This window comes from Phytophthora ramorum (assembly GCF_020800215.1).
Source record: "Phytophthora ramorum isolate Pr-102 chromosome Unknown Phyram_PR-102_s0005, whole genome shotgun sequence".
In the NCBI taxonomy this organism is placed as follows: Eukaryota; Oomycota; class Peronosporomycetes; order Peronosporales; family Peronosporaceae; genus Phytophthora; species Phytophthora ramorum.
In genome coordinates, this window is record NW_027150651.1 from 2,363,872 (window position 1) to 2,387,551 (window position 23,680).

Here is a 23,680-nt window from a genome sequence, read left to right on the forward strand (position 1 = left end):
ACAGAAATCAACAGACATACTTAGCCCTAAAACAGGCACTACAGTACCAGCACCCATTCAATTACCCTCGCTGTCAGCAATGCGAAAACGCAATGCTAATGCACTTGCTGCTGAAGATACAGAACCAGCACCTAAGAAAGCAAAATCTCTCTTAGAATGCAGATGTACTGATCCAGTAACAACCTTGCTCAATGACACCCTCGATCTAGAGGAACGCGAAACAAGTCGCAACGCCCTCCACACACTACTTGCTATCAGGCATATATCGGAGCCAAAGACCTACAAGGCAGCCATACAACTGCCAGAAGCTCCTCACTGGAAAATAGCCGCACGATCTGAGTACAAGTCTCTCATGGACAATAAAACGTGGATACTGACCAAGTTGCCCAATGGCAGGCGTGCATTGCAATGCAGGTGGGTATTTGTCGTCAAATACAAAGGCGACGGCACAATAGATCGCTACAAAGCTCGCCTAGTTATTAAGGGTTTCCTCCAAAGATATGGAATTGACTATAATGAGATTTTCTCCCCTGTCATCCGCATGGAAGTCCTACGACTGATACTTACCATCGCTGCTTTATTGAATATGGAAATCCATCAGATGGACGTCAAAACCGCATTCTTAAATGGGCATCTAGATGAGGAAATATACATGGAACAACCTGAAGGATTCTTTTGCCGAGGTAAAGAACACCTCGGCTGCAAACTGATGAAGACTCAAACAAGCCCATCGAGTCTGGTACTTGACACTGTGTGACTACTTAGCTACGATGAAGTTTCGCAAACTTACAAAAGACCAATGCGTCTTTGTCGGTGAAATTGACGGAAAGACATGTTACATTCTTGTCTACGTCGATGACCTTCTCATCATTGCACCTACAGTCGACATTGTCACATATATCAAGGACGCACTGAAACAGCGCTTCAAAATGTCCGATCTGGGCGAAGCCCAATATGGTCCATTGTACGCGATCGAAAAAATCGCTCCATCTTCATACACCAAGAAAAATACGCTACCAAAGTCCTGGACCGCTTCTCCCATCTAAACTCATATCCAGTGGAAACACCCACTGATCTGAGTATCAAACTCTCTCTAGATATGTGCCCACAAACTCCTTTGGAACACGATGAGATGAAGGCGATCCCGTACAGAGAGGCAGTCGGTAGCTTCATGTACCTGATGATAGGAACGAGACCAGACCTAGCCTATTTTCTACGAGAGGTCAGTCAATTTCTGGCTAATCCAGGGAAACAACACTGGAATGCGGTTAAGAGAGGCCTTAGATACCTAAATGGTACACGTAACCTCGGCATTACCCTTGGAGGAAAAGAAAACCTACAGCAATATAACACAAAGCACTACCTCGCAGCCTTTGCAGATGCAGACTATGCTAACTGCGCCGACACACGTCGATCTGTAGGAGGATATATTACCTACATGTGTGGCAGTCCAATTTCATGACAGTCTAAAAAACACCACACAGTCGTGCTATCCACAACAGAAGCAGAATACATCGCACTATGCCACTGCATACAGGAAGTCATCTTCTTAAAACTCCTACTGATAGAGCTAAACCACAGTAGTTCACATGCCATCACTCTCTACGAGGACAACCAGAGCTGTAATAAACTCTCATATAACCCAGAACTTCATGGTAGAAGCAAGCATATACATATTCGCTACTGCTTCGTACAAGAAAAGGTAGAGCGAAAAGAATTCGAGATAAAATACTGTAACACAAAGGAAATGGTGGCAGATATATTCACCAAGTCACTCGCAAAGCCGACTTTTCTACGCTTGCGTAATGGCCTTTGTAAAAACGAATTAATCCTACCACAATAATTGGTGCAATAACTATGTGCAACCACTCATCCTTTTATGTTAAACACACAACAATAATTGATAATGATTAAACGAACAAATCAAGTGAAAGACAATATATTGTACCAGTTACTGGGTACTCCCTACTGCTCAATATTCTCTATAGCGTACACGCCATCAACGTGCTCAAAGTATGAACTAAGCTTCACTACAGTATTAGGAAAATACATGTAGCTGTCGGACTCAATAAAGAGGTTTTTCTTACCTACAGTGGCTCTGGCAATACAATGCCAAGAACCCTCCTGCTGTCCAGGGCGCCGCCCAATAATGAGGAGTGCAGGCTTCTTGCACCTGATGACCTTCTTGATAAGCTTGTCGCTCTTGCACTTGAATCTCTTGTTCATGAACACCAGCTGTTTTCCATGCTTCTGCAAAGCTTGGTGCACAGCATGGGTGGTGTAAGCGCCGTCCCGCTAGCTACCATGGTCCTCCTTGGGTCGCTCGGCCTTGAGCTGCTGGAGAATTCGCTTCATCACAATTCTGGTCAAGAAGTCTCGCTTCTGCAAGGCGTTGTTCACCGAGAACATGCCGCAAAACGAGGATCGATCGGGCAGGGCCTCCTGGTTCTGGCAGACGACCGGAGTACGAAGAGCGCGAGTCATCTGCAAATCATGTATCGATAAGTCAGTAACATATTACATGGCAGAATAATTACAAAATGATTCAATCAATACAGCACATTTGACCACACACTGAGGGCTTTTTCGGAAAACAGGCACGAATGCCTGAATCCTAGTGAGGCTACGGGACCGTACAGAGACCTCAGTGAACGTATGCGGCACAAGAGGCTGTCTCGATCTCTTCATGTATCGAAAAAACAACAAAATAAAATACTCACTGTTGATAGGCAGGACAAATTGCTGAATGAGCTACTGGAACCCTTAGCAAAAAGCTACATGCGAAGCAAGCAAGGTGGTGCGTTGCAGTAGACCTAGACGACTCATCTCATAAGAGGCTATATCCCATGAAAGCAACAGCTAAAAGAGCAACACAATCGCAAATATACTGCAGGAACATTCTTACAATAACCGTTAACAATGTACCAAATAAAATGTTACGCTAAAGTATCAAAATTGCATACAAAAATGCTGTGTCCAGGGTCAATGTGCCCTCGAGAAACGAAAAAGGCAGCGTTTCACCTCGTTGAGACGGTGGCGCGGTCATCCGCTCTAAGCCACCACTATTGTCTATCTTCTACTCTTTGCAATACCGCAAAACTCTTATCGAAAGGCACCCCTTGCAGCACCAGGGATGCCGAATGCATGGGAAGAGGCATCTGCAAATAAATAACAGCTGCATCACTCGGAATTTATTTATCAAGGATATTTTCCTGAATAGATTACGGCCACCTCGCTGGTTCAGTTGGTGAAAGCGGCTGTCGTTGATGCGACAGACTCAGGGTTCAAATCCCCTTGTGGCTACTCGGAAAGTTAAGTCATCTTATGATGAAATCTTGGTGCCAGGGTTCCAAGAGAAGTAGGTGCACCTACTTACGTCCCCTCCGTTTCATTCTCAACAATTGTAGTTTCGCATTTTATTGCTGTTATCTCGCTCTGCATCTTTTGAGACGTCTTCACCGATCTTGCAGCTTTCGAGAAGTTGAATTCCTACCTGCAGCTTTGCATCGTACGCCCCTGCATCATCTAGCGGGACTTTGCGCTGATCCGACGGCACGCCAAGCTTCCTGAATCCAGCCACAATGGTGCTCGTAGACAACCTGGCCCAACTTGCATGTAGCCAACCCACGACGATCTCTCGTGTGGGAGCTGTTAGTACAAACCTACTCTGTTTACCTTGATGACGTTCGAACTGCTTCTCGATGTCCGACAGCCACTCGGCGCGCAGATGAACCTTGAGTGGTCGCATCCACGCGATGTCAGCAGGCTGGCAGACGGAAGTATATCCACCAGGGACTTTGAGCAGAAGCACATTCAGCTCCTTAGCGCACGCCTCCACCTCGGAAGTCCAGTGCCCACTAAACTCGTCCCAGATGAGGAGGACGGGCTCATCGATGTCAGTGCGCGCTGCGAAGTGGAACCGCAAGAACAACACGGAAAGCTCAGCGTTCCACCACCCACGACTGTTGCAGTAGATCGGCATCCCAGTCGATGCCTGCATCGCTTTTACCTTCTTCCAGAGGTCTCGACCGAAACCCTGCTGCTCCTTGTGGTTATGCTGTTCGGTGGCCGGCACTCGGGACGGTGGCTGCTTGAAAACGAGGAAGGGGGCGCGCTTGATGCCTCTCGAGTCAGCCAGAACCATGGCTGTGAGGCGGCTCTTTTCCTTCCCGCTGTTGCGGACCCACACCGTTCGTGTGCCAGTCTCGTCGATGGTGTGCGTGGGGAGATGCTCAAAGTTGAGCGCCGTCTGGTCTGCGTTGTACACCTCCGTGATGCCGTTCTTGAGCATCATCCTCTGCACCTCCTCGCGAAACTTCTCCGCCACCTCACGCGAGTCGCTGGGGGTCTTCTGGCCGATCCTGGTCCGGCGCCGCAGTGAGAGCCTGTACGACTTGAGAAATCGGAGGCGCCACGACGAGCTTGCCGAAAACTGGTCGAAGCGAAGACCCAGCTCACCTGCTACTGCACGTGCCTTCATCTGGAGCATGAGCGGAGCCCTCGCGCCTCAGGTCCCTTATCCAAAAGGCTAGGTAGTCATCCTCCGCCCGAGGAAGAATGCAGCCGACGCCAGATCGTGGTTCTTTGCAGAGGTGCCCGTTGCCTTGGGCAACTTGTTTGGCGATGTCATCACGGGCTTCAAACCACTTGTGCAGTTGCCGCTTCTTCCGCTTTCGGGCTTCCGCTTGGAGAGAGGGATAGAAGCGTGTTACTGCTGCTGCCATGCCGTTCTGCTCGACGAAGCTATTAATAATATACTTGCGCTGGTAGCTGATAGCACTGGCTTGGCGAAGCCTCGAAGCCTTTCACGCGTGGGCGGCTTCCTCGGGGCATTCTTGCAGACTGAGTAATGGCGAAGTGCAGAGCTGATGAATGGCTAGCTCGCTGCGTAACCTATCGACTGGTGGTAATTTATCTCCGGGGTGCCTTTCGATATGTCATGATAGATGATAAAAATGGAGTAATCTGATAGGTTGATATTTTTCAACCGTCGCCTGCAAGGGGTGCCTTTCGATAAGAGTTTTGCGGTAAGTAACCCCTCAACGGAAAGACAAAGACGGTGTATGCACCATCCCTCGCAAGAGAGGCTGTTGGGGATATGATCCCATATTCCGTGTACTTCACATAAACCTCCTGTAGAGCTTGATATGATATTACCTAGTTCTACATGTGTGTTCTCTACGTAATGTATCCAATCAGTACTTTGAATGGAGGCCAGACTCCACTACATCTCGACACTTTAATATCTCAATCACAACTCAATTTACCTGGTCTTCCCCAAGCTTCCTCGCTTCGCTCCTTCCATTTCAACGACCTCTGATAAAATCCAATCAGGATTAAATTAATTGCATAATGAATCGCTCCAATTCAAATATTTTAAGTGAAATTATTGTATTGCACATACAAATATTTGTCTAAGTTTTTTGTAGAATCCTGAAGTATCCAGAGCAATAATAATTGCAATTTGACAAAGCTCACCAATATATATTTAAACCAATTATTTATTGTATTGCACCTATATTTCCGTGGATGTGGCCCACATTATGGCTACATGTACTTCAACAATGCACAATTGAAGAGCAGAATTAGTCTGCAATGACTTCTCGAGTCCTGCTGGCTGTTTCGACTGTCATGAGCTCGGCAGCATCCTGTCGCTACCACGGTCTTTGCATGTCCAACTGAGCGTCGCATACACCCGCCTCGCGCCAGGCACACAGCGACGGCAATCCTTGGTTGATTCTGGCCATGCCGCTAAAGTGGAATTACGACACAGCAGCACGTCCACCCGTTTCTTTCACGCTTCTATTTTTTCTGGTTGCTCCAAGAGCATACTTTATTCGCCAACGGAGGTGCTAGGAGTTGGCTCGGATTTGGCAGCACTTTTGGACCGAAGCTGAAGCAGAAGCGTGCGCTTCCATCGAAGGCCGCGCCGCAGTCGGAGAGAGGCCCGCCGAGTGACTCCATCAATCAGCGCTCGCTCGCTTTCTCCCCGTCCGCCCACATTCGTCTACTGTCCGCCCTGGTGGAGAACACCGTGACTATAATAGCAGAGACAGGCAGAACGGTCTCGGCGATGGGCAAGCGCAGTCGCGGCAGCAGCGCCACCACCAGCAACACCATGAGCACCGTGCCCAGCGCCGCGTCCACCGGCAACTACGGTACCATCGTGGACCTAGAGCCGGGCTCTCCGCCCGAGGCGCGGGCTGCCAGCGCGCTGGTGGGGCCCGTGCCCGCTGGCCCCGCCTCGGCGGCGGCCAAGAAGGCTGGGCGCGACGGCAAGGACATTTGGGACGAGTACTACCCACTCGTGCAGCCTGCGCACCAGTACCACCACCGCAACGACCGCGGCTCGTCCAACTACTTCTTCCATGGGATGTTCTCGGCCGACGTCATGTGGGCGTATCGCGACGCTGTGATCGCCTACCTCGTGTCGCTCTACTCGATGGTGGTACTGTCGCTGACGGGGCTAGTGTTCTGCAAGCAGTGGGGGATCTCGCCCAACACGCCGATTGTGTTCGCCTTCCGATGCTTGTGGTTTGTGAGTCCGGCGATTGCATCGCTTGCACTGAGGAACAGTACGCCTGCCTGCCAGTTGGATATGATCGAGAATATGGGGTTTAGTGCTGATGCTGCTTTTGATTTTGTTTTGCTGTTGTAGTTGCAAAGCTAAGACTGCAGGCGTGTAATACGCCACCCCACTGGAACATTCCGCCGTTGTACCACCTATTCAGGAGCTCGCATTCGTCTCGATCGACGTTCAGACTTGCGCTTCTCAGCTACGCAGTGCCGGTGCTGTGCGAGCTGGCGGCATTCTCATTTACTGCTGCTACAAGAATGGTCAACCCGGTGCGTACACAATTATCGTGATGTAGTTTCCAGTTCACCTTGCTGAAATTTTGTTGCTCTCGTTGCTCGTGTTCCTCGTAGTTCAACCGCACCTTCGTGCGGAAGCTAGAGATGGTATTCAGCTTCAACGACGTCGAGGCACTCGACTCCGGGCTGGTGTTTTATGTGTTCTACATTAGCTTCCTCGGGATCTTTTGGGATCCGGTGCCGCCGCAGCGCTACGACGTCGGACTCTCCATGGGCCTGCGACCCTTAGGTGACGCCACTCCGATGCTTCGTGCGCGATATGCTATTTACTGACCTGATTTACTCGTGCTGATTGCTCATTTGCAGGCACGAGCTGGTTTTTCTTCGCAATGATCCAGGAAATCGGGTGGAGCGGATCACTTTTCCCAGGTGAGCCTAAATTTTGAGTGCGTCGCTCAAAGATACTCGTGAGCTGAAGCCCGTGTAATTTTTGTGCATGTTTGGTGCAGCGCTGGAGATTGTTTTTAGTCACTCGACCATACTGGCATCGGCCATCACCGGCTGCATATGGGCGTTGTGGCATTGGCCCATGGTCATCGCCGACGCGCTGGAGGTGATTCCCAAAGGCTCCGGCTATGCTGTCGCTGAAACACGCGATTTTCACCTACTCTACGTGCTTGCCGTTTTCACACTACTGCTGATAGGGTCCCGTATCATCATGTGCTGGATCCAGGGTAACTCCAGCTACGTCATTTGGTCCAGCGTCGTCTACCACGCTACCCACAACCTGTACGCGGAAAGTCTTGTGTCTGTATTGCTGGTGAGCGTCTTAGTGATTACCGTATCGTTTGTCTTCGCCCCCCCCACAGCTTTATTACCTCGGTGTTCGGACAGCTAACAGCTCCGCTCTACGAGAAGGCCCAGCTTTTCAGTTTCTTCAGCTCGGAGGCGTCGATATGTCTGCTGGTGACGGTGTGGTTCTCCACATGCATCCTCTCGCAGATGTTCCGATGGACAAACCTCATGCCCATGCTACGTCGCGCCAATCCAAGTGCCACGCGCGCACTCGCAGCTTAGCGTGCTGTTGCAGGCAACATGTAGTTACAAGTAATACTAATATCCGTCATGGGTGACGAAAGACTGCACACGCTTTGGTTGTGGTTCATCGACAGCATGTCAAATTGAATGCTTGAAGTCCAAGTTGAAGTTTGGTACTTAGCCGAGTTGTCACTGTACTACATCAATTCATTTCTGAATTGGACACGAGCGAGCTGTGGCCAGCGTCTGCCCGCGGTCCGACTCCCGGCGCCATTCCACCATCGGCATCGAGATGAGGCTCCTCTCTCTCTTGCATCTCCCGCTGCTGGCGACAGCTCTAGCGGGAAACCTCTGCAATGCGCACAGCGTCTCCCTGCAGACGCCCACCGTAATCCTGCAGCAGGTGATGTTCGAGGCGTCGATTGAGTTGCCAGAGCTCAAGAATGGTGCGTTTCTTGTTGATGCTCTGACTTGTGTGCAGTGGTTGAACGTTGACGTATTGCTGCAGGCTCCGTGTACCCGCGTCACTTGTCGTACCGCGTGGAGGACTCGGATGGGGCCGTGCTGACCAACGGCACCGTCAAAACGCTGGATGCCGATGGCAACTTCAGGTCGCAGCTGTCGATTGCTCTCAAGCAGTTGCAACTGGAGTCCTACGGACAACACAACCTCACTTCGACCGTGTGGGAGAAGGATCCCGAGCCTGTGGTTGTCCCTGCGTCAGAGGTGAATGAGACGGACGCTAACGCCTCGGTGGTACTACCCCCGACGGTGCAGTTCGACGATGTGCTGCTGTTCTCAGCGTCGCACACGACGTCCGTGAATGTCTCGCCTGGATGGGTCTCGCTACTGCCTCCGTTCGTGACCCTGGTCTTGTCGGCGGTGCTGGGCCAAGTGACGGTCTCACTACTTGCTGGTATTTGGTGCGGTGCCATTATTGTCTCGAATGGAGACCCATTATCAGCGTTCCTGCGCACGTTTGACCAGTACTGGGTTAATGCGTTCACGGTGGATGACCATGCTGGTGTGCTGCTGTTCACGATCGTACTCGGAGGAACTATTGGCGTAGTTCAGAAGGGTGGAGGTGGTCATGGATTGGCGCTGGTCGCCAAAAAGTTCATGACGTCCTCGCTGCGGATGCAACTGTCAACCTGGTTGCTGTGCCTTGTCATTTTCTTTGACGACTACTCGTGTATCCTCATTGTTGGAAGCTCGCTGCGTCAAGTTCTGAGCCAGACAGGTGTCAGTCGCGAGAAGTTTGCGGCCATTATCCACACGATCGGCGTTTGTTTGCCCTCCATGTGTAAGTGTTTTCTGTACTGTTAGCGTTTGCACGCTAGTAACTAACTTCGTTGTGGTTGCTTTTACTGGTACAGCCCCGGTTAGCTCTTGGATTGGCGTAGAAATCGGCTACGTGGCGGCGCAGCTCCGCGACCTCAAGCTCGACTGGGACCCGTTCGTCACGTGCCTTTCGTGTCTGCACTACCGTTTTTTTCCGATTCTTTTCATCGCTTTCATCTTCATCACGATTATCTGCGAGAAGGATTTCGGCCCAATGGTGCAGTTCGAGAAAGACGCAGCCGCATCGCCAATAAACGATGGCCCCATGACCCCAGTTTTTCCAGGGCCGATGGACAGCCCCAAGCCCGAGCTTGCCCCGTTGGAGCCTGATACTACGAAGCCGCTGCGGTGGCAAAATGCTGTGGTGCCATTCCTGTCCATTGTCGTGCTGACGTTTGTGGGGATGATTTTTGACGGCTTCAATAACCTGTACACGCAGGACCCTGATGGATCGTTCGGTATTCTAGACGCGCTGAGTCACTGTGACTCGGTCTCCTCCCTGATCCGTGCATCGGCTGCTGGCTGGGTCATCGCAGTTTCGTTGCTGCTGTTGCAGCGCATTATCACACTAAACGAAGCTACTAAAGCGTGGATGGAAGGTGTGAAGGACATTCTGGACCCGACCCTGATTCTCACCCTTGCGTGGGCTCTTGGCTCGGTCATTGGTGAAGTGAAAACAGCTCCGTACATCGCATCGGTGGTTGGAGATTCGATCCCCAAGCAGTTCCTGCCGGCAATCGCGTGCCTTCTGTGCTACGTCGTGTCCTTTGCGGTGGGCAGCGCGTTTGGCACGATGGCCATTATGTTCCCGATTATTGCACCGCTGTCATGGTCTATAAGCGGTGGTGACGCCGAGAACCTGCGTCAATGCTTCGGCAGTATCCTGGGCGCCTCCGTGTTCGGCAACTCGTGCTCGCCTATCGCCGATACGTCCATCCTGGCGTCTCTCTCGGCTCACGTACCGCTCGAGAACCACGTGCGCAGCATCCTGCCGTACGCCGTGCTAGTGGCTGTTGTGTCCGTCGCTGGTGGCTCTCTGCCCATTGGCTTGAAGATCTGCAGTACGTTCACGGCGTTCGGCATCTGCCTGGCGGTGCTTCTGCTCGTCGTGTTCTTCTGTGGCACGCGAGTCAACACGCGTTACCGGTCGCTGTCATCGTGCAGCTTCATGAGCGTGTCACCACCGCTTAGATACGAGGGCGAGAATCAGCCATTGCTTTCGGCATAAGTTTCCTGAGCCTCGACAGCACATACTGCACTGCCAAAACCAAAGTACTGTATCCGCAACCTGCACCTCGTCCATAGTGTAGCCATGTTGATCACACCACTGTTAATTTCCAATTATACTCAATTTTGACCAATCACGCTTCGAAGCTTCGCTCTTCCAGCCACTTGAGCATCAAGCAAGCATGGCGGACTCGGAGGCGCTGGAACTGACGGCGACGAGCAATCCGTACCTGGAATTCTACCACAAGTTCGTCCGAGAGCATCCAGGAGAACTCGCGGCAGTTTTTGACCCGGAGCTGAGCGATGAGGCGCGCTCCGAGATGTACGCGGCGCTGGACGTGAGCGTCGCGATGGTGCGCCGTGACTCCACTACGTTTCTAGAGGTCAATTGTGCTAATTATTGCTTTATTGTATGTAGAAATACTCGTGGGCCATCCCGGATGAACGTGCACTTCAGATTATCAAACATTATGGACCGGTGAGCTGCTGTCAGCTTGGAGTGTAAGTGCGGGGAAGTGACTTTTGACTGGTACTGGCAGATTGTGGAAATGGGAGCTGGTAGCGGGTACTGGGCTCGATTGCTGCAGCTTCGAGGCGTGGGCGTTGTTGCCTATGACCTTCATGTGGCTGGAGATGATGAAGAGGAGAAGGAAGAGGAGAAAGAGGAGAAGGAAACGGGCAAAACTGCCGCTACGAGTGGAGAAGAGAGTTATGGCGATGCAGAGGAGACGCAAGGGAGCAATGGTGAGGAGGCAGATGAGGAGCCCGACGAGGAGGAGGAAGATGTTGAAGTAGGGGAGGACGACGACGAAGAAGAGGTGGAAGTCGAGCAGGTCTACTGGGCCGAAGTGCTCAAGGGAACCCCGAAGGTGCGTGACAACGATGTTTGCTTGACACTGACGGAAGGATCGGTTATATTTACGATTGTTTGTTGCCTTGCAATGACCAGGACTTGCGTAAGCATGCAGACCGTACGCTGTTCCTGTGCTACCCCGACGATTTTGAGGACAGCAGTGAATCCATGGCGATGGCAAGCCTCTGCAACTACGCAGGCGATACGGTGATCCACGTTGGAGAGCTGTTCGGCCACACCGTTTGCCTTCCAGGCGCATGGTAAGTGTAAATTATTCGAGGATACTGATTGCGACTCGTTGCAGCTTGTAACAACGAACTATGTCGTTAATTTTATAGGGGCAGGACATCGTCTGAGGAGTTCCAGACTCACCTGGCGACTGTTTACCACAAGGTGCTACAGGTCCCGCTGCCTTCATGGCACTCCAGTATGGACACCCTGACTGTGTGGAAGCGCACCAAATCTTCCATTACGGATGGTGGAATGTACGCGTTCATCCCGGAGGAAGAGCGCCTTGATCTGGTTGCGGCGTCCGCTTCGACACGCCATTTGCTTCTTCTCGGCAACAATTCAGCAGAACCGGCTAGTACGACGAATTCGAAGAAAAGGCGCAGAGGCAAAAGCAAGGCTGCGGTGGAAGACGAAGAGGAAAGCGAAAACAGCGGCGAAGGAAACTCGATTGCGTCCTCAATCAAAGTGAAAGGCAGCCCTAGTGAGCCCAAGGCAGGCAAGCAGGCAATGCGCGACTAACTGCAGCGGTGAATGAACTCGCCAACCTCTAGTGGCTGCCCCGTTGTTATTCTGTATCATGAGTATGAAATAATGCTGCTGTGAAAGACCATGAGTCTTATTCCTGCCCACGGTGCTTATGTGTGGAGCCCCGAAATAAATGGCACACATTGAACAGCTAGCTGGGGGATTGGTAAGTCCGTCAAAACAGCAGCCAGCAAGTATAAGGCGGTTCACGTTCTACGGTTGGCGGATTGTGCCAGCTACATGACGAAGCAGCGGCGCTCACTTGCTTATTCGGCAGAATATGAGTTTGGCGACGATAACATCTTAACAGCGACGTACCTCGAAGAGGTAAGACTGCTCAATGAACAGCGGGTTAAACACGCCCAATCCGTCTTAGACACAGAGGGAGACGGTCGCACCGTCAATAATGCAAAGCGGATTCAACAGGAGCAAGGTGCGTTGGCTGTCTGAAGTTGATAGACAACTTGTACTTAAGATCTACATGGATGCCAGACAGAGAGATCGAGATCTCACAGCACAACCAGGTCCTATTGCAGCGGCTTGAGCGCATACACAAGAAGCTCCCAAAGCAGTTCGACTTCTCGCACCACACAGAGGAGCATCTGAGCGCCCATCGTCCGACCAACTTCCCTCTGTGGCAACGCGAGCAAGGACATATAGCAGTGGAGAATAAGAAAATGAAGCGAAGACTGCGCCAGACCAAGTCGCTGTTCAACACCAAGCAGCTCGCAGTTGATGCTGCTAAGCACCGCTACTTTTCCGAACAGCTCTCGAAATCCGACCGACGGATGCAGGTGAAGCAAAAGTGCAAGCAGCTTGAGTTCCAGAACAACGCAAAGGGAATTGGCGCCGACAATTGCACATATTCGCCTTCCAAGGCTTCTCATCGCCACAAACGGCATCAATTGAGCGAACTTGACCTTGACTCGATGAAGGGTGTCATCCCGACCACCGCGAACGTCGTCGCGAGTCGGGCGAATTGCCCCGAGCCTGGGCGTCTCAGAAGGTTGAAATCAAGTACGCAACGCCACAAGAAAGCTTCCCTACCGTGACCAACACCTCCAAACTCATTCGTGCTGCCGACTTGTTGCCTCGCTTGAGTCAAAAAATGTAGCCATCTGTCTTCAACTTGTAAAGACGGATTTTGAGCCAATCAGACATTTAGAATCGCGGATATGCAGGTCCCCCGGTCGTCCCTCGGACGCCCCAGCGCGAGCTCGGTGCGTCACTTCCACTCGACACAGCCGCAGCCGTGGCTCGTCCCCGTGGGTTTGGCATGCGCGGGCCTGTTTGTAGGCACTCGCTACATCTTACGGGCGCAGGAGCGCGTGCGCAAACGCCGCGCGGGCGTCCCGGGCGAAGGAGACGAGGGGGCAGACGACGACGAGGGCGTGTCATCGCTGAGCAAGATGCAGCAGGTGCTGGGCGTGGACGTGGGCTCTGCAAATTTGCGCGTGGCAGTGGCGTCGCTGGTGGACTCGGAGCACGCAGCGCGCGTCATCGAGAGCGCGGACGGGCTTCGGGCGACACCTGCGGCCGTGGCGGTGGACAATGGCAATGTCTCTGTAGGAGCCATCGCCAAGTCGCTGCAGGGTCGAAAACCTGGCTACACTGCAACGGCAACGAGGCTGCTACTTGGGGCTGCTACTAGAGATAAGATGGAGTGGGAGCAACTGATCAAGAAACTGCCGTACGCGGTGCACCAGCGAGGAGACACGCTGGGGCTGGAACTAGATGGGAAGACCTACAGTCCAGAGGTTGGTAGGCTGTTCTGGTGCTGTGGGCGATGAAGGTTGAGTTGCTGATTTTGGCGCTTGTATGGATGTGCAGTGGGCCGCGGAGATGATGCTTGACCATTTGCACACGACCGCAGCGACGTCTTTAGGAGAGGATCCGATTGAGAACTTCCCTGCTGTTCTTGCTGTTCCAGCAGGGACTGATGAGCAGGAGCGCGCAGCCTATGAAAAAGTGGCTAACAGCGCAGGATTTACGGTGTTCGCTGCTATTGATGAACCTGTGGCTGCTCTGCATGCTGCGGAGAAGTGCGCCGTGCAGGAGCTCCGGGGTGCTGAAGTGCTATCGACAAGTGGGCCTATTGCTGTGTTCGACATTGGTGGATACGTATCGACAGTGTCACTGCTCGAGAAGGAGCACCGTGGCAGCGGATTTAATTTACTTCACACGTTGTCCACTCAAGCTGCTTCAGGACAACGAGTGAACGAGCTTCTGTTCCGTTCAGTGGTGGAGAAGTTTCAAGAAGATCACGGCATTGACCTATCAGTAGATTACATGGCCAGCTATCGCATTTTGGAGGCGGTGGAAGCTGCAAAGATTGAGCTGTCGAGTCGCGTGAGCACAGACATCAACCTGCCGTTTATTACTGCAGACCAAAAGGGTGCCAAACACTTGGTGCACAAGGTTACATCCTTTGATCTCGCCCGCATTCAGGAAGGACCCGCCCAGGAAGCAGCTGCACTATGCAGCCGTGCGCTCAATGACGCAGGTATTTTGAAGGAGGAATTGAGTGCACTGGTTCTCGTCGGTGGGGGTGCGCGGTCCGAGTTCATGCGGCAGCAGCTCGAGAAATTCTTCAATCGATCTGCGTTCAACACGAAGAGTTTCAGTCCTGAAGAGGCCGTGGTTTTAGGTGCCGCGGAGTACGGCCGCAAGCTGGTGCAAGAGTACTGAGCAGCGTGGTCAAGTTAAACACGCGATATGGTCATGTATTATGAGCGGCTACATAGATATCAAGCTACTCTAATCACTCTTGGCAGAAGCCGCTTTGATCATGTAGCAGTGCTTGGCGCCTTCTTCCAGGTAGATCTCTTCGCTCGGGCAGTGGTAGCCGCACTTCTCGTAGAATCCCTTTCGTCCGAACTGCGAAGACAGCGCGAACACGTCCACGCGGTCTCGCACATGGTCTTCGACGGCGTCCATGAGCTCAGCACCGAAGTTCTTGCCACGACACTTGGCCAGCACCGCCACGCGCCCGAACTTTGCCTTGCGGTTGGGTTCGTCCAGGAGACAACGAGCCACCGCCACGTACTCGCCCGTCTCCGAGTCCTTGCCCACGAAGTGGATAGTGGTGGGCTTGTCGTCGTTTGGGTCCTCCGTCTCCACAGCTTCGCGGAATCCTTGCTCGTCGATGAAAACGCGACGACGCACAGCCAGCGCCTGTTGCATCTCTTCGGGGGTCGTTACGGGGGTCACAACGAGCGTCATAACTTGGGAACAAAATTGAAAAGTGAGGTGTTCGGCTGGCAGGTTCAGGCGACCAGTGAGGCGGTGGAAGAGTGCATCAAACGACCTGTTTCGATGAGCGAGTCAACTAATCAATGTTGACCAACAAGAGGAACAGCTGCCCAGCGCAGATTGGACTGGCAGTAAATGCGAGCGCTGCCACTGAATGGGTATTATCATTAGCACCGCTACGCCCTACGGGTTGGCAGCCTTGGTCATCCAGCAATGCTCGACGCCCTCGTCGAGGTGGATCTCGTCGGCCGTGCGTTGGTAGCCGCACTTTTCGTAAAAACCGCGCTTATCGAACTGCGCCGACAGCTTGAAGGTGTCCACGCGGTCTCGAAGGTAAGTCTCCATGCCGTCCATCAGGGCGGCGCCGTAGCTCTTGCCGCGGCACTCCTTCAGCACGGCTACTCGGCCGATCTTGGCCACGCGGCGCGCCTCGTCCATGAGCACGCGTCCCACGGCGACGAACTTGTCCTGCTCGACATCCTTGCCCACGAAATGGATTGTGGTCGGCTCGTCGTCGTGCCCGTCGAACTCCAGCACCGGGTCGAAGCCCTGCTCCTCGTGGAAGACCCGCAGACGGATCGTCTTGGCCTCCTGGAACTCTTCGGGCGTCTTCACGGGCGTCACCAGCAGCGTCATGGTGCGAGTCTCTCCCTCTTTCTTAAAGTGGCCTCTGCAGGGCCGATTAAGTGGTTGTCGGATCCACTCATCCAAGCGACCACCCGGATGAGCACCTGAACAGTCTTTGTCGGCATTGACGACGTGGTCACCTACGCTGCCAAGAAGCTGCCAGCGACGACAACGACCCTTGACGTAAGCTTGGATGCTGAGCGCAGCGCCACTACAAGCGCACGAGAATGTGGCTCTCGAGGCTTTGTCGGCGCTGTAAAAAAATCGAGGCCTCGAATGAAGTTGGCGAGGGGGGGGGGCCGAGCGCGGGGCTCTCTCGACGTTGGTAATGTCATGGCATTGTCATGCCGGCCACGTCGACGACGAACGGATCTTCCACCTCAAGATCGGCCGTAGTAATGTGTCTCCTGGTGCCTTTACGTCAGCTGGGAAGCAGCTCAAGTGTATACGCGTTCCTGTATGACGGTGGAGAGCGCTGCACGTAAGTGTGCTGGTCCAGACGCAGCTGGAAGCGCTGCGCTTGAGCTGCGCCGCGTTAGTACGTTGCGTCCGAAACAGCCGCGGTCGCGGCGATGCCGAAGTTTCTGTGGTCGAGCTCTCTGGGATGTCGTCTCCGATGGGAGGGCTTGCTCAGGTTGAAGCGAGTGCGCCTCGACCGCGATTTGCCTGTCAGGTTGGAGGCTGCTAGTCAGTGGATCTCGCTCAGAGCGCTCGAGTTGCTAAGTTGACCCACTCGACGTGGTGCTGCTGACAGGAGCTTGAGCCAAGTTGGAAGGATCCCTTCGTCGAAGGTGAAGCCTGTCGTGGGCTGGTTCGGCTGAAGAGATGTTGCCGTCGCGCGTCGCGGGGCTCGACTGGCCGATGCACGACACATCGTCCATGGGCGCGACCTTTTCCTCGCATTGCAGCGCCACTGTTCGCACGCCGCCAGGCCTCTGCATTTTATCCACGTTGCCCCAAACAACAGCAACGTTGCAGGCCGTTGACCGACATCCTCCTGGCACATTGAGCAGCACTGGAGTGCGCTGCTCACGTGTTGATTTCTCGTCGGGACGTGCCGACGACGGCGTGGTTGCACTTATAGATTCACGAGGGCCGCTTTCTGTGCGCGGTTTTTCAAATCCTGCCAAGCCCAAGATACACCAAGGGACCAAGCAAGAATGGAGTTGCACGCGGACGAAAAGCCCTGCGACTTGAGTAAGCGGAGACTTCGCCGACTTTGGCTCTTGATTGGGTGGGACGACATTTTCGCCCGATTCTGGTTGGCCGAGACGCGGACGTTCGATTTTCGTTGCATAAACTCGCCGATTGCGTCACATTCGTACCGTAGCCGTACACTTGGAGAGTCTTGGGGAGCGCGAACCTGGTCTCGACCAGCCTTTGGGCAGGACTCAACACCAAACTGCGTCTCTTCTTCGGTTATCTCAGTCACAAAACCAGATTCATTCGATCGGCTTCAACGACGACACCGTACCGCGCACTGAAAGCTTCCTTCGGCAAACGCAGACGTAAAGCAGTTCGCCATCTCCGTCTGTTTAGCTCTGCTACTGGTACTGAATCCACAGTTAAAATAATAGTGGTAACGAAGGATCAGAGACCGTCGAAAAGCGTGAGTTTTTAGCCGAATACCACACAGTAGGGGGGTCTGGAGTTTTCGGGACATACTTAACACGAGTAGACTTCAAGTGTCGATTGATGAAGCCGATACAAGTCAGGAATATCCTGGGAAAGCAAACCTGTATCCGACGTCTTCTTCGTTGTTGAAATGGACGCCTTTCATTCGGCACGAAGGCACACGTCCGTCCACATCCCAGGAATTCCCGATCTCATGCTCTTCCGGATCGACATCGCCTATTGCAGCGCAAGAGAGAGTGGGACTCACTTGTGAGCCGCTCGCAATGCTCGATGCAGTGACCACTTTCACTGTCGCTCCTCTGCAGCCTCTGCATCGACGGTCTCCCTCCCAACTCGGGGTTCATGGCAGCACATCTTGGTGCATCCTACTGCCAGACTGTCTCCGCACTCGTCAAGACTCAGGAGCTCATGGCGTCCTTCCCGCTCTCGCAGCGGCCGTTCCCGCGGCTAGAGCTCAGCGAGGCCGAGTGCCGGCGCTTCCACACACAAGCCACCGAGCTGCTGGGCAACGCGCTCAAGGAGTACGAGGAGTTCGCGCTCATCCGGCACCACCAGGTGGACCGCCGCCGCTGGAAACCCGTCAAGAGCCACGAGAACGTCGCGGTCTATCGTGAGTCGCGCTCCTACGCCGTCAGCCGCTCGCTGAGCGTCGAGGACGAGGAATCGTTCGCGCGCGCGGCGGCCATGGCCCCAGTCTCATCCGCGGGGCGTCGCCACAGCTCCAGATCGAGCTCCAGCTCGGGCGGCTCCGGCTCCATCTCGACCATCCACGAACTGCCGGCGCACCAAGTCACGGAGCTTGAGCTGCTCACAGGATGGGGCCCCACGGCCACCGAGGCTCGAGAGCAGAGGAAGAGAGCCAAGAGTCGATCGGTTAGCGCCAGCGGCAACTTGGAGCAGCTCCCGGCGCTGCTGGGCGTCGGGAACATCATTGGGTCGCTCGACGACGTCATGTACGGCGTTGCAGCGCCCGACTGTGCCAGTATGGCACTCAAGAACGCCTCCTCGCACGAAGACGTACTGGATGGGGATGTGCTGAGCGCTATTGAAGGCCCCTCGCAGCGCAGTCCGTTCCGGTTCCTCGGCATCAAATGGCTCGTGAAATCCACGACAGCGGGCACTGTCAAGCACAAACTTGTGTCACCGCGCGACTTGGTGTATCTGGAAGCGACGGGGGTTATCACACGAGGTGACGGAGTGAGGATCGGATACCAGATCATGCACTCAGTGAAGCTGCGGAGCTGTCCGGAGCTCTACGACTCGCATGGCGTGGTGCGAGCACGATGCGAAAGCGTACATCTCTTTGTGGAACTGAACAGCAAGACTGTGGACGTGTTTCTCAAGTCGAATGTGGCACCTAACGGCAAAATCTCCGAGTCCGCAGCGCTACAGAGCTGCGCAAACTCGCTGCTGTACTGCGGCAAAGCGGTGCAGTGCTCGCAGGACAAGAAGCTCATGTGGCGACTGGATTGCAACGGCAACAGCCAACCCGTGCGCCGACAGGAGAAGGTCAAGGCTACACAGTGCAGCGTCTGCAGCAAGACCTTCGGTCGGTTTCTCCGACACAGCATAGAGTGCAAACTCTGCTCCGCTGCCATGTGCTCCAAATGCTGCGTCGAGCGCAGTCTGAAGAGCGTAGATGCATCGGGCAGCAAGCGACACATCAGCAAGTTCGTCTCTACGACTGTCCTCGAGCTCTGTACAACCTGTATCGCGACTAACATTCAGACAAGCGCGCTCATGATTGCACGGGAAGAAGTGATGTCCGGCCGATTTGGCCGCGTTGCGAAGAGCTCAATGCTTCCACCCAGCCAACGCCGTAGTAGCGAAATGTCGGGTGCTTCAGTGGCTACCATTAGCATCGAAGACATCCCAGGACAACGTGAATATCGCGCACGCCCACCGCTTCAATCCGACGGAACCAGCCGAAAGGGCCACCGCCCCCAGTACAGGGAAGGAACGAGAAGAGGCCACAGAGAGCATAATGACCCCGTGGCGGAGGATAACTATGGCAGAGGATACCAACCTCAATCTGCGTATCCAGATGCCCCGGTGTCTGAACGTAGAGGCCACGCACACCGTGATTCGCCTCCGTCGCATGTGGATCGGGAGATTCCGACGAACAGAACCCGCTCTGGAAGTCATCGTCATGAACCTGTATACCAGGATGCACCTCCGCGTCAGCCAGTCGTTCAAAGAGGCTATTCCGATGAGATGTTTCAGCGAGCTGAGGACATTGATGGACCGCGTCACTACGAGCGATATGCACCCCAAGAAAACATCTTGCGCGAACGACACCACCCTGTGTATTCAGACTCGCCCGTGGAGCTTGATAACTCTGGAAGAGGCATCCGCGACGTTCCAGTGGATTTGTGCGACCTTGACGATGTATCCCCGTATACTTCGAGTAAGGAGAGCATCCGGAAGACCACAAGTTCAAGTGGTAGCAGTCTGGAAGGCATCCACACTGCGGGGGTGTCGCCACTGCAAATGGCTGCCCAGGAGTTTGAAGTCGACGATGACACGGAGTCATGGGACACGTTCGAGAGCTTTGGCGACCTCATCGAGATCCGCGACGATCTGGACGACGTCGACGAAACACTGGATACCAAGGACATGGAGGCTGTGAAGCGCGCTTCTCAAGTCAATCGCCAATTGTGGCAGCAGATCGCCGACCTGCGCGATGCCGCAGAGAATGTCTACCAGTACACGAAAGAGAGCACTGCGATGCACATGACGCAGGGTGGATCAATACGATCGCCCCCGGTGCGCCCTGCTCACCTCGGCGACTATTAGGCGCATACAATTGAGGTTATGATATCAATAATTTACCCGAATCCAAGTCTTGAGCATGTGCCATCGGACAAGAACCTTGTGATGTATCTCCAAACTCAGGATTCTTGGGGATCAGGTCAGGGACAATTTCTAGGTTACGTCGAAACGCAGCGTAAGGTGAGATTGTACATGGTCCAATTTTGGTTGAGGTCCTTCCTATCAATCGTGACTCGAAACGGATAAGAACCGCTATGATCGTTCTTGGGATATGTCTGGCTGTAGTGTGGGCGAGACGGAGTTTGCGATTAGCCTCAAGGACGAGTCACCCACAAAGCAGCAGTCATGAGCGATGACGGAGCCAGTGGCGATGGCAACTCCCGCCTCGAGATGTTCCTGGCTGTGGTGGAGAAGTTCGAAATCGAGTTGGACGATCCCGTGGAAACGGCGGAGGAGTTTGCGGAACTTGAAGAACTTGACTTGTCCGAGAAGGGTCTGGCTGAATTGCCTGGGGATCTCGTGCTGGCACTCCCGCCAAATCTCAAGACGTTGGCGTTGGAGAAGAATGGACTCACCCAGTTACCTGAAAACTTCGGTAGCGATGCAGCGTCTTCAGCTGCATGGAGGCAACTCACAGAACTATATGTGCGCGACAACGAGCTCACGAAGCTACCTGCAGCAATTGGTGAGCTGACCAACCTCGAAAGTCTGTATCTGGAAGGCAACAAGCTGACAAGCGAAGGATTCCCAGGCGAAATCGCCCAGTTGTCGGGTAAACTCGCTGGACTTTGTCTGCATCGCAACTTGCTCACGGTTTGTCTTGCGGTTTCTGGTGCTTTCTGTTATAGTATCTGTCTAACATCGAATTGTGTAGACATTCCCTGTCAGTTTGTGCCAGCTTTTTCAGCTCGAGGAGCTGTACCTAGATGACAACGCGCTCGAATCGCTGCCAGAAGAGTTCGGGCTACTCCAGAACCTGAAGGAGCTCGGTATTCTCGGAAACAAACTCACGTCGCTGCCAAGCTCCTTCAAGAACTTGCGCCAGCTCGAAATTCTGCATGCTGAGCGCAACCAATTGGTCAAACTGCCCAAACATCTAGGCGAACTTCAGTCGCTGCGCAAGGTCTATCTGCAGAACAACTGCCTGGCCAAGTTGCACGCATCACTCGGTCGCTGTGCGAGGCTGGAGGTTCTGAATGTCGAGGACAACTGTGTAGCTAAAGTTGCTAAGCGAATCGGTGACTTGCCCAAGCTGAAGCACCTGCTACTAGCGAACAACCAGATCACGGAGCTTCCGTTCAATCCTGTTGACAAAAACCCGAATTTACGTCGCCTAACACTGTCAGGTAACCTGCTACCAGCACAGACGCTCGAGCTCGAAAAGCAAGTGGCCATGGCACAGGTGACCGAAGGCGACGAGAATGAGGACTAATTGAGCACGCGATAGTACACGAGACTGCATAGTATACTTCGCTTCGTTCAGATACAGACCATTTCACATTTCGAGAGCCCGTTTCTTCCAGGGTCCTGAAGTAAAGTGAATGGGTTTCAAGTGAAAAATGCGTGGGTGTCTAGGTCCGTCTTGATGGGCGATGGCAGCGGCAAAGGTGACGGCGGGGGCAATGTTGACATACCCGTCGAGTTAGCGCCCATACTCACCGATGGACTCCCTAGCTGGTACATGTTCATGTGCTGGTTGTACGCGCGCTTTCCCGCGGGCGTGCGCTGCTGCTTGGCAGAGCGAATTGGCGTGCGTAGGAAAGTTCGCGCGTCCATGCTGATCGGAGGCAGCGTCGTCGTCGTAGGTGCAGTGGCCAGAGAGCACGGAGCTGATGTTCGACTTCCTGTTGTGCGGTTGATGTTGCTGTAGTGCAGAAGACGCTTTCCGCCTTTCGCCGCCATCTCTTTTTGCTGTCCGACCTGAATTCACAAGAAAAACTGCTTAGTATCGAGAAAGGTGGACATGCTCAAGCGACAGACTAAACCGTACGAGGTAGTTGAAGGCGATGATCTGCTCCTTGAGCTGTAGTTGCAGACCGTAAGCGCGGAAAAATGTCGGATTCTGTTCCTCGAGTTTTTGCCACACCACGTTCGCGAAGGCTGGATCCACGTTAGCCTGTTCCTTGAGCATTATCAAGATATCGTTCTACAAAGCAGCACCAAGATAAGCATCACTGAAAATATTGCTACACCATGAAGAGAACCTTTCGTACCTTGCTCAAGTACTGCTGCAGACATCTCTCGATTAAATTTTGCACACGTAGGATATCGTTCCACGAGAAAGTTGGCGGTGACACCGGCGTTGGAGGTGGTCTCTTTGCACCGACACCAGTTGAGCCGAAGCCCGTGTTGATTGTGATTGCCGGTTTGGGTTTGCGAGAGCCTGACGCTACGCCAGCTCGCCGCGGCTGCTGTTTAACAGTAGCAGGTGCCTCTTGTGGCGTTTCCTGAGCACTCTCCATTGTCTTCGCTTCAACTTTGTGGGTGCTTACAGACTGGAGAGGAGAGGGTTCACTGCTTGGCTCGGCAAGACGCTCCTCCTCCGTCTTCTTAGTGTCTGATAGTGTTTCTAGCTGAGACTTTCCATCTTGTAACGCTGCTGGTTGTGAGCTCCGCCACTGCTCGTCGAGCTCTTCTCTCGGTAGCGATGAAAAGTTGAATCCGAAGGCGTCGTCCGTTGGGTTGGCGGTCGAGTCCGTCGTGGCGGAAGTGCCATCGTCTGCAGGACCGTTGGTGGTGGACTCGGAGGGCGTCTCCATGAGACTCTCGAGTGTCCCCGTTGACTGCTGCGAGCGCTCGTCCTGCTTGAGCAAGTCGCCTGGACTCGCCTGGCGCTCCGCCAGCTTCAGCTTGCGCTCCTGCGCCGTGGGCGTGTCCCGAGCGTACAGCGATTCCATCCAGTTTGACTGATTTTCTACTGCGCGAGAATGCAGATCGACGGGTCGCGGCGCAGCGAAACGTCGTCTTTCCTCTGGATCGGCTCGATAGAACCATGTCGTCCGTTTCGAGTATCCGTTATGGCAGCACTCAGGCGTGAGGGCTTTGATCTGCAATGTTTGCATAGACCTGTATGAATCGGACGGCGAGGCTGTTGGCAAGCGAGCAGTTCCGTTAACTGCCCAAAGTATTTTTTTTCTTTCTGTTTGTTGTAGTTTGATACAAGTTTGTTTGCAGGTATTTGGTATTTGCTCACCTACCTGTATTCGAGTCACTTCAACTTGGACATCTAAAAACACAGCAAGAAGCTGTTTATTTTTACAGCAGACAGCTCTCTTTTTATTTAGCTCAGCTCTGCTGGCCATGTGCATGGTGGAAGTCTCAATTGTGTAAGCAGCATCCTGCTCTCGATTCGGGTTTTGCGCGAGG

The 23,680-nt window shown here is 53.5% G+C and overlaps 10 protein-coding genes across 10 annotated transcripts; 7 read left to right on the plus strand and 3 right to left on the minus strand.

The window, feature by feature from the left end:
- Positions 1-6,073: 6,073 nt before the first annotated feature.
- KRP23_6475 (uncharacterized protein) lies at positions 6,074-7,890 on the plus strand (the record flags this gene model as incomplete). The annotated part of the gene is made up of 6 exons (XM_067891670.1): positions 6,074-6,575; positions 6,659-6,846; positions 6,928-7,102; positions 7,180-7,242; positions 7,323-7,602; positions 7,683-7,890. 6 exons carry the CDS (start codon positions 6,074-6,076, stop codon positions 7,888-7,890), a joined length of 1,416 nt encoding a protein of 471 aa, XP_067746004.1.
- Positions 7,891-8,143: 253 nt separating this feature from the next.
- Positions 8,144-10,420, plus strand: KRP23_6476 (uncharacterized protein; the record flags this gene model as incomplete). Its single annotated transcript, XM_067891671.1, has 3 exons — positions 8,144-8,297; positions 8,360-9,154; positions 9,228-10,420. 3 exons carry the CDS (start codon positions 8,144-8,146, stop codon positions 10,418-10,420), a joined length of 2,142 nt encoding a protein of 713 aa, XP_067746005.1.
- A 181-nt stretch (positions 10,421-10,601) lies between these two features.
- KRP23_6477 (uncharacterized protein) lies at positions 10,602-12,022 on the plus strand (the record flags this gene model as incomplete). Its single annotated transcript, XM_067891672.1, has 5 exons — positions 10,602-10,772; positions 10,838-10,897; positions 10,959-11,288; positions 11,369-11,532; positions 11,611-12,022. The coding sequence occupies 5 exons, from the start codon at positions 10,602-10,604 to the stop codon at positions 12,020-12,022; spliced, it is 1,137 nt and encodes a 378-aa protein (XP_067746006.1).
- Positions 12,023-12,268: 246 nt separating this feature from the next.
- Positions 12,269-13,080, plus strand: KRP23_6478 (uncharacterized protein; the record flags this gene model as incomplete). The annotated part of the gene is made up of 2 exons (XM_067891673.1): positions 12,269-12,461; positions 12,521-13,080. 2 exons carry the CDS (start codon positions 12,269-12,271, stop codon positions 13,078-13,080), a joined length of 753 nt encoding a protein of 250 aa, XP_067746007.1.
- A 123-nt stretch (positions 13,081-13,203) lies between these two features.
- Positions 13,204-14,716, plus strand: KRP23_6479 (Chaperone protein DnaK; the record flags this gene model as incomplete). Its single annotated transcript, XM_067891674.1, has 2 exons — positions 13,204-13,785; positions 13,859-14,716. 2 exons carry the CDS (start codon positions 13,204-13,206, stop codon positions 14,714-14,716), a joined length of 1,440 nt encoding a protein of 479 aa, XP_067746008.1.
- Positions 14,717-14,785: 69 nt separating this feature from the next.
- KRP23_6480 (putative acetyltransferase) lies at positions 14,786-15,250 on the minus strand (the record flags this gene model as incomplete). Its single annotated transcript, XM_067891675.1, has 1 exon — positions 14,786-15,250. One exon carries the CDS (start codon positions 15,248-15,250, stop codon positions 14,786-14,788), a length of 465 nt encoding a protein of 154 aa, XP_067746009.1.
- Positions 15,251-15,463: 213 nt separating this feature from the next.
- Positions 15,464-15,916, minus strand: KRP23_6481 (putative acetyltransferase; the record flags this gene model as incomplete). Its single annotated transcript, XM_067891677.1, has 1 exon — positions 15,464-15,916. The coding sequence occupies one exon, from the start codon at positions 15,914-15,916 to the stop codon at positions 15,464-15,466; it is 453 nt and encodes a 150-aa protein (XP_067746010.1).
- A 2,034-nt stretch (positions 15,917-17,950) lies between these two features.
- Positions 17,951-20,338, plus strand: KRP23_6482 (uncharacterized protein; the record flags this gene model as incomplete). The annotated part of the gene is made up of 1 exon (XM_067891678.1): positions 17,951-20,338. One exon carries the CDS (start codon positions 17,951-17,953, stop codon positions 20,336-20,338), a length of 2,388 nt encoding a protein of 795 aa, XP_067746011.1.
- Positions 20,339-20,659: 321 nt separating this feature from the next.
- Positions 20,660-21,746, plus strand: KRP23_6483 (Protein lap1; the record flags this gene model as incomplete). Its single annotated transcript, XM_067891679.1, has 2 exons — positions 20,660-21,127; positions 21,189-21,746. The coding sequence occupies 2 exons, from the start codon at positions 20,660-20,662 to the stop codon at positions 21,744-21,746; spliced, it is 1,026 nt and encodes a 341-aa protein (XP_067746012.1).
- Positions 21,747-21,862: 116 nt separating this feature from the next.
- On the minus strand, positions 21,863-23,211 carry KRP23_6484 (uncharacterized protein; the record flags this gene model as incomplete). Its single annotated transcript, XM_067891680.1, has 3 exons — positions 21,863-22,234; positions 22,305-22,460; positions 22,528-23,211. 3 exons carry the CDS (start codon positions 23,209-23,211, stop codon positions 21,863-21,865), a joined length of 1,212 nt encoding a protein of 403 aa, XP_067746013.1.
- Between the last annotated feature and the right edge of the window lie 469 nt (positions 23,212-23,680).